At 36.4% G+C, this 15,754-nt stretch overlaps 2 protein-coding genes across 4 annotated transcripts; one reads left to right on the top strand and one right to left on the bottom strand.

The window, feature by feature from the left end:
- The first annotated feature begins 493 nt into the window (after nt 1–493).
- LOC127150144 (uncharacterized) lies at nt 494–6,281 on the top strand. 3 transcript variants are annotated; one of them, XM_051087010.1, is made up of 8 exons: nt 494–3,608; nt 3,691–4,499; nt 4,592–4,705; nt 4,796–5,031; nt 5,143–5,358; nt 5,434–5,625; nt 5,707–6,061; nt 6,147–6,281. In XM_051087010.1, exons 1-2 carry the CDS (start codon nt 2,385–2,387, stop codon nt 3,742–3,744), a joined length of 1,278 nt encoding a protein of 425 aa, XP_050942967.1. In that variant the 5' UTR covers nt 494–2,384; the 3' UTR covers nt 3,745–4,499; nt 4,592–4,705; nt 4,796–5,031; nt 5,143–5,358; nt 5,434–5,625; nt 5,707–6,061; nt 6,147–6,281. The 3 variants fall into 3 exon arrangements, with proteins under 3 accessions (XP_050942967.1, XP_050942965.1, XP_050942966.1); XM_051087008.1 differs by having other exon boundaries at nt 494–4,499; XM_051087009.1 differs by having other exon boundaries at nt 494–4,499; nt 4,796–5,358.
- Nucleotides 6,282–10,344: 4,063 nt separating this feature from the next.
- On the bottom strand, nt 10,345–14,234 carry LOC103493235 (uncharacterized). The gene is made up of 7 exons (XM_051087004.1): nt 13,872–14,234; nt 13,098–13,455; nt 12,222–12,449; nt 11,754–12,108; nt 11,535–11,662; nt 11,300–11,435; nt 10,345–11,116 (listed from the first exon to the last, which is right to left on the bottom strand). Exons 2-7 carry the CDS (start codon nt 13,439–13,441, stop codon nt 10,877–10,879), a joined length of 1,431 nt encoding a protein of 476 aa, XP_050942961.1. The 5' UTR covers nt 13,442–13,455; nt 13,872–14,234; the 3' UTR covers nt 10,345–10,876.
- Between the last annotated feature and the right edge of the window lie 1,520 nt (nt 14,235–15,754).

The raw sequence follows: 15,754 nt of genomic DNA, 5'->3' as shown, positions 1-15,754 counted from the left end.
ATTTATTTAGTTTAAGTTTATGTTTTAAGGTTCTTTTGATGAAAATTAGTTTAGGGTTTTTTTTGATGAAAATTAGTTTAGGATTTTCTTTTGGAATAGATTTTTGTTTGTTAAATGTATTTTTGTATAGAGTGTGTGTAATTTGTGGTTGAATTGAAATTGAAATTGAAATTTGAAATTTGAATGGTTTAGGATTTTTGTTTTAGAAAATTGAATTGAGGGGGGATTTTATAGTTAAATGAAAATTGAACGGGGGTTGAATTGGGGGAGGGGGTTTATTGTTAAATTGAAAATTGAATTGGGAGGGGGGTTTATATTTGAATTGAAAATTGAAATTGGAGGGTAGGGGGGGTTTAATAGTTAAATTGAATTAGGGGATGTATAGTTAAATTTAAAATTGAATTGGAGGGAGGGGGTTTAAGTTAAATTGAAAATTGAAATGGGGGGGGGGGGGATTTATAGTTGAATTGAAAATTGAAATTGGAGGGGGAAGGGAAGTTAATAGTTAAATTGAATTGGGAATGTAATATGTGTGTTAAGATTTGTTTTGGCTATCCTGCAGTTATGGTAGCCTGTTTGTGTTGAATATTTTTATTGTTGATTTGAGATGGCTATCCTGTAGTTATGGTAGCTTTTTTGTTTTGAATTTGTTTATGTTTGGGATGGCTATCTTGCAGTTATGGTAGCCTTTTTTGTTTTGAATTTGTTGGTTTCAAGGGGTGGTAGTAGGATAGCTTGAAGTATTTTGTTGTTAATAATTAGGTTGTGTTGGCTATCCTGCAGTTATGGTAGCCTCTGTAGTTTAGAGGGGTTTGTAGGATGCGAAGATATTTTGAAGTATTTTGTTGTTAATAATTAGGTTGTGTTGGCTATCCTGCAGTTATGGTAGCATCTATAGTTTGAACTTAGTTATTGAAAAATAGTGAAAATTCAGGGGAGTAAGTTATGGATGTGAGAGAGTGAGAGACATATGTTTCTAATCAAACCTATTTATGTTTTAGGGACTTAAACGATGGATAAGGATTGGATGAAACTTAGAAATAAGTTATCCCTTGAGTATAGACATTGAGTGACCCAATTTTTAGAATTTGCCAAATTTTACGTTGATGCTTACGGACGATTGAGGTGTCCATGCAAGAGATGTTTGAATTTAAATTGGAGCTCATTAGAGGGTGTGGAACGACATCTGCTGACTATTGGAATATACCCCTACTACACAGAATGGGTGTATCATGGAGAGTTATTAAGCTATAGAGGTACAGAAAACTTTGAGGAAGGAACTAGTAGTAATCCTTTTAATGAAGGAACTAGTAGTACACAATTTAATGAAGAAGGTGATATCTTTGGTATGCTAAATGATTTACAAGCCCCTATTGAACATGAAGAGGAAAGAGAGGAATTTCGTTTAGAAGATGAAATGGCGATGAATGTTGGGGTAAATATAGATGAAAATACAACAAATAATATATTTCAGGACTTATTGAATCAAGCACGTAATGAGTTGTACCCCGGTTGTTCTGAATTTTCGTCGTTGAATTTTTTGGTTAAGTTGATGCATATGAAAGTTCTAAATGGTTGGAGTAACAAGTCGTTCGACATGTTAGAACTTTTAAGAGCAGCGTTTCCAATGTGTAATAGTACTATTCCTAGTTCATTTTATGAAGCAAAACGAAAACTTCGTGACTTGGGCTTGGGATACGAGACTATTCACGTGTGCAAGTATGATTGTGTATTGTATTGGAAAGAGTTTGCTGATTTGCAACATTGTCCTACATGTGGCGAGGCTAGGTACAAGGTTAATCATAATAGAGGGAAAAAAATTCCGCATAAGGTATTGCGCCACTTTCCTTTGGTACCTAGATTACAGCGCTTGTTTGTATTGCAGGAAGGGTCTGCTGACATGAGATGGTATAGGGACAAACGTGTTGAAACAGATGATGTCTTGAGACATCCAGCTGATGCAGAGGGGTGGAAGCACTTTGATTCTGAATTTCCTGATTTTGCTTCTGATCCACGAAACGTGCGTTTGGGCTTGGCTTCAGATGGGTTTAACCCATTTGGTCAAATGAGTACCTCATACAGTATGTGGCCTGTTGTGTTACTTCCTTACAATTTGCCACCATGGAAATGCATGAAAGAGACAAATTTCTTTATGTCACTGCTCATACCCGGTCCTAAATCTCCTGGTAGGGAAATTGATGTGTATTCCAACCATTGATTGAGGAATTGAAGACTTATGGACTTTTGGGGTGCGTACGTATGACTCTCTTACAGGTCATTTCTTTCAGCTATACGCAGCCTTATTGTGGACGATTAATGACTCCCCGACGTATGGTGACCTATCAGGGTGGAGTACGAAGGGGTATCAGGCATGTCCTATATGCATGAGTGATAGATCGTCCTTCGGGATACGAGGTAGAATATCTTTCATGGGACATAGACGCTATCTTCCACAGAATCACGTGTGGCGTAGAAGTAGGCTACACGATGGAAAGGTAGAGCGTAAGGCTCCTCTTGTGGTGATGAATGGGGATGAAATATTAGAACAACTAGATCAGTTGGAGTTTCCAGTTATAAGTAAACATCCTTCAATACAGGATAAGAAAAGAAAGAGAGCTCTTAATTGGACGAAAAAAAGTATTTTTTTCAATCTTCCTTATTGGTCGAGACTTTTGTTACGTCACAAACTTGATGTAATGCACATTGAGAAGAATGTTTGTGACAATTTGATTGGTACGTTATTGAACATCGAAGGGAAAACGAAGGATACCACGAATACTCGGTTGGACTTACAAGATCTGAAGATAAGAAAGGATTTACATCTTGTAGAAGTGGGTAACCGATTGGTGAAGCCACATGCGAGCTACACGTTGACTACCAGTGAACGAGTAGAGTTTTGTAAGTTTCTGAAATCAGTTAAGTTTCCCGATGGATTTGTTTCCAATATATCGAGATGTGTGCATGAAAGAGAGGGGAAAATATCAGGACTAAAAACGCACGATTGTCATGTTTTATTACATCGACTACTACCAATTGGTATTCGAGCATTCTTACCGAAGAACGTATACACTGCTATAACCAAATTATGTAATTTTTTCCGTGACTTGTGCGCCCGAACGATAAGAGTAAGTGATCTAGATAGATTGCAAGCAGATATCATAATCATACTTTGTAAGTTGGAAAGAATATTTCCACCTGCCTTTTTTAGCGTTATGGTGCACCTTGCCGTTCACTTACCATATGAAACGAAGATCACTGGTCCGGTTTCTTATAGTTGGATATATCCGATTGAAAGGAGTCTACGAACGTTAAAGCAGTATGTTAGAAACAAAGCACGTCCTGAGGGGTCAATTGCAGAAGGCTATGTCATGAATGAATCTAGCACCTTTTGTTCACGTTACCTACGTGGTATAGAGACTCGGTTCACAAGAGATGAGCGAAATGATGATACCATTGTAGAGAACGAGGTAATTGGTGACTTTGAAATTTTCAAGCAGAAAGTACGACCCTTAGGTGCATCAAGTGTTCGTGCTATATCAGAGGAAGAGAAACGACTCTTCCATTTGTACATACTGAATAATGCTGACGAAAATATCAGAGTATCGCAAGTAAGCATATTCATCATCTTTGTAATTTTTAAATATTTGTTATATATTGTTCTTACATAAATTAAACTCATCTCTCTATTAGGAAACATTTGAGGCTCCAACGTCGACATGCTCAAAATTCTATGGATTTGTATAAAATACATGAACGAGCATTCCCTGAATGGTTTCAAGCACAGGTGTTAGAACTGCGTCAGTCTGCAAACCTATCTGATGATTTCTTCTCACTAGCGATGGGACCATCCTTTGACGTTCGTTGTTACAATGGATGCATCGTAGGTGGTGTAAGATTTCACACTATTGAACTTGATTCTCGACGTACTACTCAAAATAGTGGAATAATGGTCATTGGTGAAAGCGATGCAAGTGGAACTGGAGACAATAATTTCTACGGTGTTCTGGACGAAGTGTTGCACGTACAATATTCGTTGGGAAGAAATGTATGGCTATTTAAGTGTCGGTGGTATGACACGGACGTAAACAAAAGTCAAAGAACGACACACGTTGAAGTAGGGTACAAATCTCTCAACACATCCCGTTTTTGGTACGCGGAGGAACCTGTAATTCTTGCAACTTAAGCACATCAAGTTTTTTATGTAGATGATCCAAAAAATGGTAGCAATTGGAAAGTTGTGCAAGTCATCCAAAATAAGCATATTTGGGACGTGCCAGAAGTGGAGGATGTTCAGAATGACCATATTAATATACTAGAAGTTGTTGTAAGCCACCAAGTGGATGACCACATCGAGGATTACACTCTATGCAGAAATGACGTTGATCCCACAATCGTTGAAAGACCGGTTGTGCGTCATGTCACTGACGACTTCATCGACGATGTGGATGAACACTTGTCACATGCAAGCGATGAGGAATTATAGTGACAAGTTAAACCACGTATGCACATATTTATATATAGTTTATATATTTTGATTCTAGCTATGTTTTCGTATTTGGTTATTGAATGTTTGTTTTCTATATGTTCATAGTCATTATGTCATATCGACGATCAAATTTTATGGAGACGGACGATATGTTCCTTCAGTTTGAGGAGGATTTAGATAACATTGCGGGAGGGTCGTCATCTGTGGGCGACAATACGGGTGAGTCTAAGAATTTTCTTCATTTTTAACTTACAAATATTTCATGTAGGGGTTTCTAACTTTATATGTTATTGTCTATTTATTGAGCAGGGTCTTCTTCTCAACAAATGACTCCGACTCCTAGGAGACGTGCGCAGTCTCGACTCTTGGAGTTAGAGCGCCACGTTGTAATAAATGGGCGCATTCTGATGACGATCGCCCCTGGAGCGGAGAAACCTATTTCTCCACACGTCGTTCGCTTCAGCCAGGCGATAGACGTGTGCGTGCGAAAGACATTTCCCGTCCGCTGTCTTAAGTGGGCGGACATTGGGAGAGAATACATTGAGGTCATCAAGGGCGATCTCCAGATAATTAAATGCACTACACATTTATATATGCTTTCATTTGAAACATATCTAACTTTAACCAATCTAATGTGTTATGTTTGTAATGTGTAGCGATTGTTTGTGCTTGATTTCAATGATCAAGCAATGAACAGGTTTGTTGAGCATCAGATGCTCACGACCTTTAAAGAGTTCCGGGCCGACTGTCATAGACATTTCAAAAAGTACAGCAACCCGGAGGAGGCTCGTGCCAACCCACCAAACGCATTGGTTGGACATGATGAGGATTGACACTTCCTTTGCGACCATTATATCAGCCGTGCATTCCAGGTATTTGTCATGATTAATTATGATAACAAGTTTTAATATGTATAAGAAATAAACAATATAATTGTTTTAATGCAGGAGCAATCACGGACAAACAAGGCTGCTAGACAGAAGCAGCCTTACAATCATAGTAGCGGGTCCAAGTCGTTTCTACAACGATAGTATGAGCTCGCTGAAAGAAGAGGGTAGCCGGTCGATCGTGTGGAATTGTTCCGGGAAACACACGTTCGAGCTGAGACATTCGTGTCGCAGGCCGCCGAGGATGCGCATGTAAGTTATACCCTTATTAATTATCCACTTTTATTATATATTTTTGCGCGTTACCTAACATAATTTTTAAATTTGTTGCAGAATCAAATGCTGGAACTCCAATCCCAGCCTACCCCAGAGGGTAGTCAGCCACTCTCTGAGGATGAGATATGCGATCAGGTGTTGGGTAAACGACCAGGCTACTCAAAAGGCCTTGGTTAGGGACCCAAGCCGAAGGCCCGCAGAACGGCAAGTGCAAGCAGTTCGTCGACATCTTCTTCGCAGTCCACCCAAAAAGAAATTGAATTATAAGCTAAACTTCATAAAGCTTTGGAACGGATTGAAGTACAATATAGAAATCACCAAGCATTAGCTTCACAAGTGGAAGCTATGAAAAAGATGATTGAAGATCTAACTCGTGCACAATAGGGACCACCACATGATCCCTAGCTCTGCGGTACGTTGTATATGTCTCTATTATTCTTAAGTTTTTGCAATATATGATTATGTATTAAACTTAGTTATTTTTATACCATTTTTAGGATCGAAGGTGTAGAATGACGCGCATACGCACCTCGTTGGGAGATTTTTCATTTTGTTTATGTTTTTTCTATTTTAAGAACTATATTTTGTTGTAGTCAACTTATTCGTATTATTAATTTTAATTCTATTTTTTTTTAATTTGTGTTTGTATATTTATTAATTTATTTTAATTTAATCCAATACGTCGCGAAATTTTTTTGAGCAATCCGAACATCATTGTGAATGTTTGAGCAAAATATTATAAGGAAAAAAGTAAAAATAAAATATTTTAAAAAATATATAAAAAAGATTTCCCGACGTTCATTACGTCGGGAAAAAAAACGTCGGAAAACAGGTTTTCCCGACGCTGGGAGATGCATTGGCATAGACGGCGTCGGGAATAAGGTTTTCCCGACGCCGGGAGATGTGTCGGCATCGACGGCGTCGGGAAAACCTTTCCCGACGCCATACCAACTCGGCGTCGGGAAATCCTCTCGCGACGCATTTCTCCCGACGTTCTTCCCGACGCCGTTTTGTACGTCGAGATATCCTTTCCCGACGTACTTTGCATTTTCACCGACGTATTTGTGCGTCGAGAGTACACCCGTCTCTTGTAGTGAAAAACGAAAACTTATAAACGAAAACTTATAAACGAAGACTATCAAACATTGTGAAGTGATAATTTCATGTTATTTAAGAAATACTTTTATTGATTAAGTTCTAGCATATAATTGGTAGAGTTGGTCGATTGAGTTTTTATCAAAGTTGGTCGTTGAAGATGATTGGCAAAGTTGGTTGTTGTAGGTAGTCGTTTGAGCTACTTGCTAAAGTTGAGTATCGATGGTGATCGTTGTGATCATCAATGATTATTATATTTGAATCTATTACTAAAAGAATTTCAAATGGGGGATTGTTAATGAAAAAATGTTTAGAAAGCAAAAAAAAAAATTTATAATATTATTATTTTGTTCTAGGATGGCATTCCCACGTTGCTAAGAAAGCAATGTGGAAGCCTCTTCAAATACCCACACATTCATTTGTAGGTTTGGGATCTAAGGGGTATCCATATTTTGGAGAGGGGGAGGAGATCAAAAGTGGCTTTGCCAATATCTCCATACACGTATTACCGTTTGTTCGATCGGTCGGCCATGGTGAGGAATAAAATTAATACTTTTGCTAAAAATAATAAATATAAAATTATTTTTGAAACTGTTTTTCGTTTAATTACTAAACGTTTCATAATTAATTTTGTGAAGAGTGAGATCCGTGACTCGATCATTTTATTAACGTGCTTTTGTTTTTTAGGTTTTCCCTACTAAGATGCTTTAACTCGACCAAAGTGCATCAATATAATCAAATCTAATTAGTAATTCATATTATTACAATATTGACTCATTTTTTAACATGCCACTAGTGAGTACGAGTTAGATGTTTTTTTTCCCATTATTTTGGCATACTCGTTTTTTTCTTTTATTTGACCATCAATCTCATCCCTATTAAAATTTTAGATTATTAAGAAAAATAAATAGATACATATTATTTTTCTCTGAATGTCGACAAATTCATAAATTGTTTATAGAAATGTTTAATTAAGCTGAATAAATTCAAAATAAATCAAAACTATTTTAAAGTTATTTGGGTTTTTGGCTCTAAGAGTCGGAAAAAAAAATGAAGTTTCTAAGGAGTTTGTAGTCAAAGTTAAAATACATCAATTTTTTATATTTGGAAAATGCATAAATATAACAAATCATATGATGTTGAATTTTTTAAAAATATCCTTATTAATTACAAAACTATCCTCAATAGTCAATAGTTCCAAAGACATTACTTCTCCCTTTTCTTCCTCGAAAATTTATCAAGTTTGATAAAATATAATGATTGTACCATTGAAGTTTCCCATAAGAGTTATGGAGTAGGATTCTTTTGCTTTTCCTCAAAATTCTCAAGGGCTTCATTTATTTTGCTTTTGTTGCAGAGTCAGTGGCTTACATAGCTTCATGCATGGGATGAATTTGTTAAGTGTCCCACACGCCACTAAACATCTCTCAAAAGCAAAACCACCCACACCAAAATAAACCTTTGAACCGAGACCACCTTCATCAACAAATACCCATCACCGTTGGGATCTTTTACATTTATACTCCATTGAATGATAGCAAACAGATCAATCTCTCTCTCGCCACTGTAGGTTCACGTTTCTCTCTCTAGATCTTCTTTTTTATTTTTATTTTTTTTTTCGTTTCACTTTTGTTCTTCCCTTCACGCATTGATTTTAGGTTTTGGCTGTTTCCTTTCTTTTTATCATTCAAATTCTTAAGAAGTTTAGAGAAGATGAAGTGAAGGAGGAGATCAATGGCAGAAAACATTGATATTGATGAAATTTATTCAGTTGGTTATGAAATTGATGCAATTCAAATGCCTTGGCTTGTTTGCATGTTTATCATCAAAATTCCATTCATAAATGAGTAGAGTTCAGTTATCATTGCCTTTTGTGTCAATTCCAGATGCCTATGTTTTTCTTCTTATTCCATAATTATAACAATCAAATAGAATAACTTTTAAACTCCACTCTATAAATTATTTTGACTAAATCAGAGCTTTTTAGGGGCTTTAATGGCACACTTCATTCCAAATTTTGACATGAGTTTAACCATTGTTTATAGCCAAAAAGTATGCAAATATGATATCTATCACATGATTTCGGTCTGATTGTCATATAAATTCCTATCTAATTGATATTAGATTGCTGTTTGATTGTCATGTGATCTTCATTAGATTTTTAGTATTTTATTATTTATGGTTGCTATTTGATTGTCATAGTAGGTAAAATTTGTAACTTATGGTCGGTATTACAAACTCGCCTCAGTATGATAGATTGCTACATGATATCCAATAACTAATTATTAGTGATATACCCAATAAGTTATACACGCAATTAATATATTGATAAGTGATGCCCAATAAGTTATACTTTATTACAACAATCATATACAATATGACTCGTAAATTTGCAATGACTAAGTATAAGATATCAATTATATACAACATTGTTCAATATGTTATCAATAAATATAAGATAAATTACTTGGAAATGGAAATGAGGTAACTCAAATAGTTCATCTTCAACGTCAACTTCAATTGTTAATATGCCTCATTGTAAAATTAGGTAATGAGATAACTATCAAAAATTTAAAAAAATTGACAAAAAAAATATAAAAAGAAAAGTAATCAAAACAACAAATCTAAAGTTATTAGAAAACACTCGATATCATTTACAATTAGGTAATAATCAATATTGAATTAAATAACCATAAAATGGTAAATGGATATCATTAAAAATCGATACATTATAGTAATCAAATAGCAATCTATACCTAATTTATCCTTTACGCTTTACTTCAAAACTCGAAAAATACCTTGTCTCAAACATTAATTTACACGTATTCAAATTTGGAAATTTGTTATTAATCTATATTTAATTTATTAACAAAATAAATTAAAGAAAACGAAAGAAAAAAGAAAAGAAGTGGAAAAGAAAGAAAAAGACAAACTTAGGACGTACCTTCCAAGAAAGTCCTTGAGGGGAAACTTCAAAAAGTGTAACGCAGCTTTCGTTTTGAAATATTTAGACCGGTTTAGCCCTACGTTTATCGTTTAGGGAAGAGGAAATAATTAAAATTGGCTCCCAATATGGGTATTTTCGGGAACTTACATTTAATGTGAAAAATCTCTATTTCCTTTGTTTCTATGTGAGCGTTAGAACGTGGGTTTTTTGTATCACTGGCCGACGTGTCCAAGTTTTGAATACACTCTATTATTTTCTTTTTTTCTTTTTACAATAGGTAGAAGATCTAGTTTCAAGATTAATAATATATACTCATTTTTATTTACAATAGGTAAAACTTATATTTACTGTCCACAAAATAATACTCATTTTTAGAGCAAATTTATTTATTTATTTTATTAATCTTAATTTTTATTTAGTTTATAAGACTTAGCAAGAAAAAAGGAAGAAAAATCTTAGAGAGAGAAACATAGATGGTAAATAAAAAAGACTAACAATTTCCACTAATTGAGCGTACCAAAGCATCTTCCACAACCAAATCAACAGTTCTTTATTAGATTTTCAAAAGCTGCAAGGATCATAATTTAAATTAAAAAAAAAAAAAATAGAAGAAGCAATTCAAGAATGAAAGAGAAAATAGCAAAGCAATGCAATTGAAAGAGTAAAAATAAGACGTGTGATTGAAATGGTTCTCTAAATACCAATTGTTCCACATATAAAACAGAAGGCCAAAAACAAATAGTCCAATTGTTACAAATTGAAAAATTGGAACTTCAAAAGCCTATAATCACAGTGGCTTGCTTTCCTAATTTGACTAACAATCTGACATCCTTTCAGCTACCACGCGTTCAGAGTTCAAACCATAACCTAGGCTAGCCTACAAACCCAACTCGTTCTTTTTTTCTGTTAAATCTACGACCGTATTGTTGTTGCGGCAAAAGACTATGAACATGGAACTATGGAAGTAGAAGCACATAAGAGAAGACGTGGAGATTCAGAATCTCAAGGATGTGATATCTCTGTGCTCTTACAGTGAACCAAAAGCTAGAAGTTTACCTGCTTCTTCGACTTTAGATCTTAAGATTTGTTAAGGTTAAGAGAGTTGTGACAATCCCTAGGCACCAAAATTGACAGGGAGCTCTTTGGCACCACCAAAGCATAACTTAAACCGAACAAAAAAAAAGTTTAGAAACCAAACAGACCCAATTCGCTGACTTTCTCCTTTTCGAAAGTCTCGAAGTACTGATAAATAATTGTCACTGCAAGCAAAATTCCAGTTCCAGAACCTATTGCTCCCATGAAATCAGCCAACACGGTCAGTGCACCAATGCACATTCCTCCAAATGCTGCCGCTGTGGGTATGTAACGGTTCAACTCTTTCTGTAAGTTAGATTCACGGTGTCCGGGCATGACCATTTGTTGTTCCTGCAAATCAAAGCATTGGTAAATCAGGAATCGCTCAATTGAATGTTACTCTCTTCAATTCTTAAACTACAGTGGGCAGACTTTTTAATCCAACACTTCATTTTGTGAAATAAATAAGACCAAGGCCTGAAGGGTTTAATTTAAATATTCACTAAAAGGAAGCACACAGGATCAAAATGATACCTTCAGCTGCTTGGCCACATCTCTGGCGGAGGAACCAGAAACTTCAATCCAAGTTTTAGAGAAGAGTGCACATGCTGATAGCATGAAGACGAGATAAAACAAAGCATGGAAGGGATTGGCTGCCATATCAGCTAAGCTGTGAGAAGAAACGTCACATGTTACACAGAGAGAGAGAGAGAGAACATATGTGATAGGCAATATAGAGTACACGAGAGGGAGAAATTGAGGATATTACCTTGATGGTGGGGTAATGTAATAAGCAAGGCCACCAACAGGGACAGATTGGCCGTTTGAATACTCAGATTCCTTCCATATACCCAGAAGATTCACCAGGAAGTTCCCACTGTACTTCCTGTACAGCAACTGCAAATACAATAATTCCATGCAATCAGTTAGGAGGAGGCATTCGAAAAGTGTACATCATTTGTGCATCAAAGGAGATTAATCAATTTACCTGAGAGATGAAATAAAGGTTGGAAACAAGAGCAGAGTGAAGAATGATAGGCATGTTGGAGGTGTAGAAAAGCTTAATTGGGTAAGAACCCTGTTGTCCACGGGAGTTCTTTGACCTCACAGGCAGAACCACCCGGAATCCTTGGAAGTAGACGACAATTAAGAAGATCAAAACCGTAGCAAGCAGATTTGTCACATTCGGGAGATTCTGTCGATAGAATGCTTCCCGCAATGCACGAACCTTGTCCGTCCGGGTAATCAGCAGGTGGAATAAAGCAATGACAGCTCCTTCAAATTCAGCTCCTCGTCCACTGTTAATGGTGGTCGGACTAAATGCTTTCCATATAATGTTCTCACTGCAGAATCCAGACAATTTTGAGAAGTTCATTAATGACAGCTACGAGAAAATATGTCAACACTTCAGTTCAATGATAAAGGATGACAGAAAGGTAGGAGAACCAGAACTTACCACATGTTCGTTGCTATGAAGAGGGAAATTCCAGATCCTAAACCATATCCCTTCTGGAGAAGCTCATCCAAGCATATGACAACAATACCGGCAAAGCACAGCTGAACAATTATAAGAATAGCATTTCCCACCCCAAGTTGGCTAACGCTACCATACATTCCGGAAAGAACATAAGCAACCGCTTCACCTATGGCTATGAGGATACCCAGCAATTTCTGTGCACCGTTTCTGACAGTGGAAAATAATTGGGGAAAGATGTATACAAGTTAAATTATAATGCAAAAGTGAATATAGATCAGAAAAGGAATCATACTAGCAATATGTAACCAAAACAACCAGGAAACATTATCTCAATGCATTCACGATCAACTATAATAATAATAACTTTATGAAAAATGAAATGCTACAAACGTCGCCATTTGTAGGTAAATTATAACAGACGTCATCGCACTTAATCAACAAGAAAAGCAGCCACAGAAATTCAAGCCATCGTTTTCAACAATACGCAGAACTTAGAGAAAATAAACTATAGTATGCATGATGCATCAAACTTCAATTACAAACTACAGCTTTGTAACAACTATTTCTTCAAACAAAATGTTCAATAAAGGCTATGATTCTAAAAGAATTTATAAAAGGTAAATTAACAAATATTAACAGACGAAATTTTTTCACAATGCAGAAAAGCTAATGCGGCACAATTTAAAATGGAACATCTACGGAAAAAGTTTGAAATGAACACAACAGGAGGACAGATCAACACAAGTTATAAAATTGCCTACCCATATCGAACAATATCTCTGCCTATGAACCTCAACCATCAGCAAGCACGACAAATAAATATGCGTGTGTCTATATGGATATACAAAAACTTACAAGAGAGCACGGTCCTCCCGCACATTGTTGTCGACCTCAATAATCTTGGACCCAACGAGGAGTTGCATCACCATCCCAGATGTGACGATGGGGGTGATCCCAAGCTCCATGACAGTACCACGATTGGAAGCTAGGATAACACGCATCCAATAAAACGGATCTGCGCCCGTGGTGGAGTGAATCCCATATAGAGGAAGCTGGCTGCATACCAAGAAGATGAAGAGAGCGATGACAGTATAAATAACCTTCTCTCTGAATGGAATTTTCCGATCGGCACTCTGCACCTCGGGAAGAAACGAAAGGAACGGTCTGACGAGATGAAGGACTCTAAACCCACCTCCCATTTTCCTTCAACCAACTTATTATCAACAAAAGGAAAACAAAAAAAAAAAAGTCAATAATCGAACATTACATTCAACAGATCTAGACAATCTACCGATTCGTAGAACCAAAATTGATAAAGAAAACCCCTAATCACGGATATATCCAATAAAATCATGGAACATGCAAAAAAACAATAGAGATCTGAAAATTGGAAGCTGTGGATGTTTGTTAATGAAAATTAATTTGTTGAGATTATCTGGTAGAATCATCAAACAGAATAATTGGTTTGAACTTCAGCAAAATTTTAATTATCAAACAGAAAAACAAAAATAATAAACAAAAGAAAAAAGTTAAAGAGCTCCAAATGATCTCAAAAGACGACGCAATTACGTCAAATAAAAAGAATAGAATTTATTTTCAACGATCCCATTAAGACATTTTCTCAAACACCTTTGTAATCAAATAACCCAAAACCCGAACGAAGGGTTTGTGTTGAGTCACTGTACGGATCCGAAGGCGGTGGCAACGTGCTGGATGCCGGCTGTAGGTGGAGCCGTGAAGTGAGAGTCAGAGAGGTGAGACGGAGGTGGAACGGTGGCAGGTCAAGGATGGAGGGAACGTGAACGTGACGGGAGTTGAGAGAGATGAGATCTGAGATGGATCGTGAGTATTAAGAGAGAAGGAGGTGGGCGGCATGAAAAAGAGATGGAAAAAATCTATTTCTAACCAAAAGCATATCATCATTTTTTTTATATTTTTTTAAAAAGTAAAGCGGTTTGGTTCGATTTTATTACTTATTTTTAGTTAAATCGAACCAAGTCAAATAATTTCCGTTTTAAATTATAACAATCATATGAATTCCATTTGATTAGAAAAACCATACGATTTTTGCAGTTTCGATAAACACGAGAGCCCATAGGTTGGAAGAAATATATGCATCAACCTAAAATATCCGGATTGGAAAAAAATAAACCCTATCGGTTCAAAATGAAAGGACCAACCCAATCTAAAAAATTCGGATTGGGTTGGCGAATTGTTTTATTTTTTCATCTGTACATAATCTCAATCCCACCTATTCAACTAACTTAAATTTGGCATTGATCATAAAACCAATTTCAACACCAAAAATTCAACAAAATCAAATTTGGTACTGAACTCAAAACAATTTCAACGCCACAAATTCAACAAATCAAATTTGGTATTGAAAAGAAATAATTTTAATATCACAAAATTCAAAAAATTTCAGCACCACAATTTTAACAAATTCAACTTACCAATGTGAAGGTACAAGGCTTTTAATTCTGAAAAAGTATCAACAGGGATGAGGCTTCTTCTACCTACCCTTAGAACATAAGAAAATAAGAAAGTCCTGAAGACAACCCTTTCACAATAAACTATAGAAGATTTTAGCAAAGGGGACGGTGGAGAGAAAGTTGAGCTAAGGTCAACGGTAAGGCTTGTGGCGTGGGAGGCGACTGGGCTTGGACTGAACTAAGGCGCAGCAGAATTTCAGCGGTCAACTTTAAGAATGGGTGAAGTCTTCAAAGATGTGGGAGGCTACCGCTAATCGTTGAAAAGAACCACTAGAAGTGGTTGCAAAGTGTCGGCCGGAAGGTTGAACGTTGAAGAGAGGCTACGTGCGTATGTGAAGAACGCAGGATGGAACTGAGAGGCTGCAAACTGTTAAACGTGAAGGGGGCGTTTGGGGGAAGGGTTGGATTATGGGGGTTAGGGTTATGTAATCCAACCCTCGTTTGGGGGAAGGGTTATGTAACCCTAGTTTTAACTCTTTAACCCTTCCTCAACACTTCTTAACCCTTCTTCAACTTTTCCTCAATACTTCTTAACACTTCTTAACCCTTATTCAACTTTTCCTTAACTCTTCTTCAACTTTTCCTTAATCCTACCCACATAACCCTTCTCCCAAACACATCTTATCACAACATTATCATAACACTTCCTTCATAACCCTTCCCCCAAACACATCTTATCATAACACTTCCTCCATAATTCTTCCCCCAAACACATCTTATTATAATCCTAGGTTTATCATAACCCTAACCCCCATAACCCAAATCTTCCCCCAAATGGCCCCGAAATGTCTAAGATTTAGGGTTTTAATATATCTATAACCGGATTGAATTAGGTCAACCCGACCCCTTACTTGTTCAACCCGGTAACCCCCCCTCATATATTTTATTTTTCAAATTTCTAACCCAACTCAACCCTTACTGTTTGGGTTGGGTAATATGGGTTGGTCGAGTTATCGATTTTTTTGAACACCCCTAGAAGCTAAGAAAAAAATGGCATGTTCCAACACAAACGTCTTTATT

Source organism: Cucumis melo, chromosome 7 (genome assembly GCF_025177605.1).
Source record: "Cucumis melo cultivar AY chromosome 7, USDA_Cmelo_AY_1.0, whole genome shotgun sequence".
NCBI classification, from domain to species: domain Eukaryota; kingdom Viridiplantae; phylum Streptophyta; class Magnoliopsida; order Cucurbitales; family Cucurbitaceae; genus Cucumis; species Cucumis melo.
Note: the sequence above shows the minus strand (reverse complement) of the source record. Positions and strands in the feature narration are given on the sequence as shown.

Excerpts from the sequence above, each read along its gene's own strand:
- LOC127150144 (XM_051087008.1), top strand. The coding sequence starts at position 2,385 with ATGAGTGATAGATCGTCCTTCGGGATACGAGGTAGAATATCTTTCATG.
- LOC103493235 (XM_051087004.1), bottom strand. The coding sequence starts at position 13,441 with ATGGGAGGTGGGTTTAGAGTCCTTCATCTCGTCAGACCGTTCCTTTCG. Across the intron at positions 12,109-12,221 it reads TTCATAGCAACGAACATGTG|TGAGAACATTATATGGAAAG; the intron begins GTAAGTTCTGGT and ends TGGATTCTGCAG. Across the intron at positions 11,117-11,299 it reads ATGTGGCCAAGCAGCTGAAG|GAACAACAAATGGTCATGCC; the intron begins GTATCATTTTGA and ends TTTGATTTGCAG.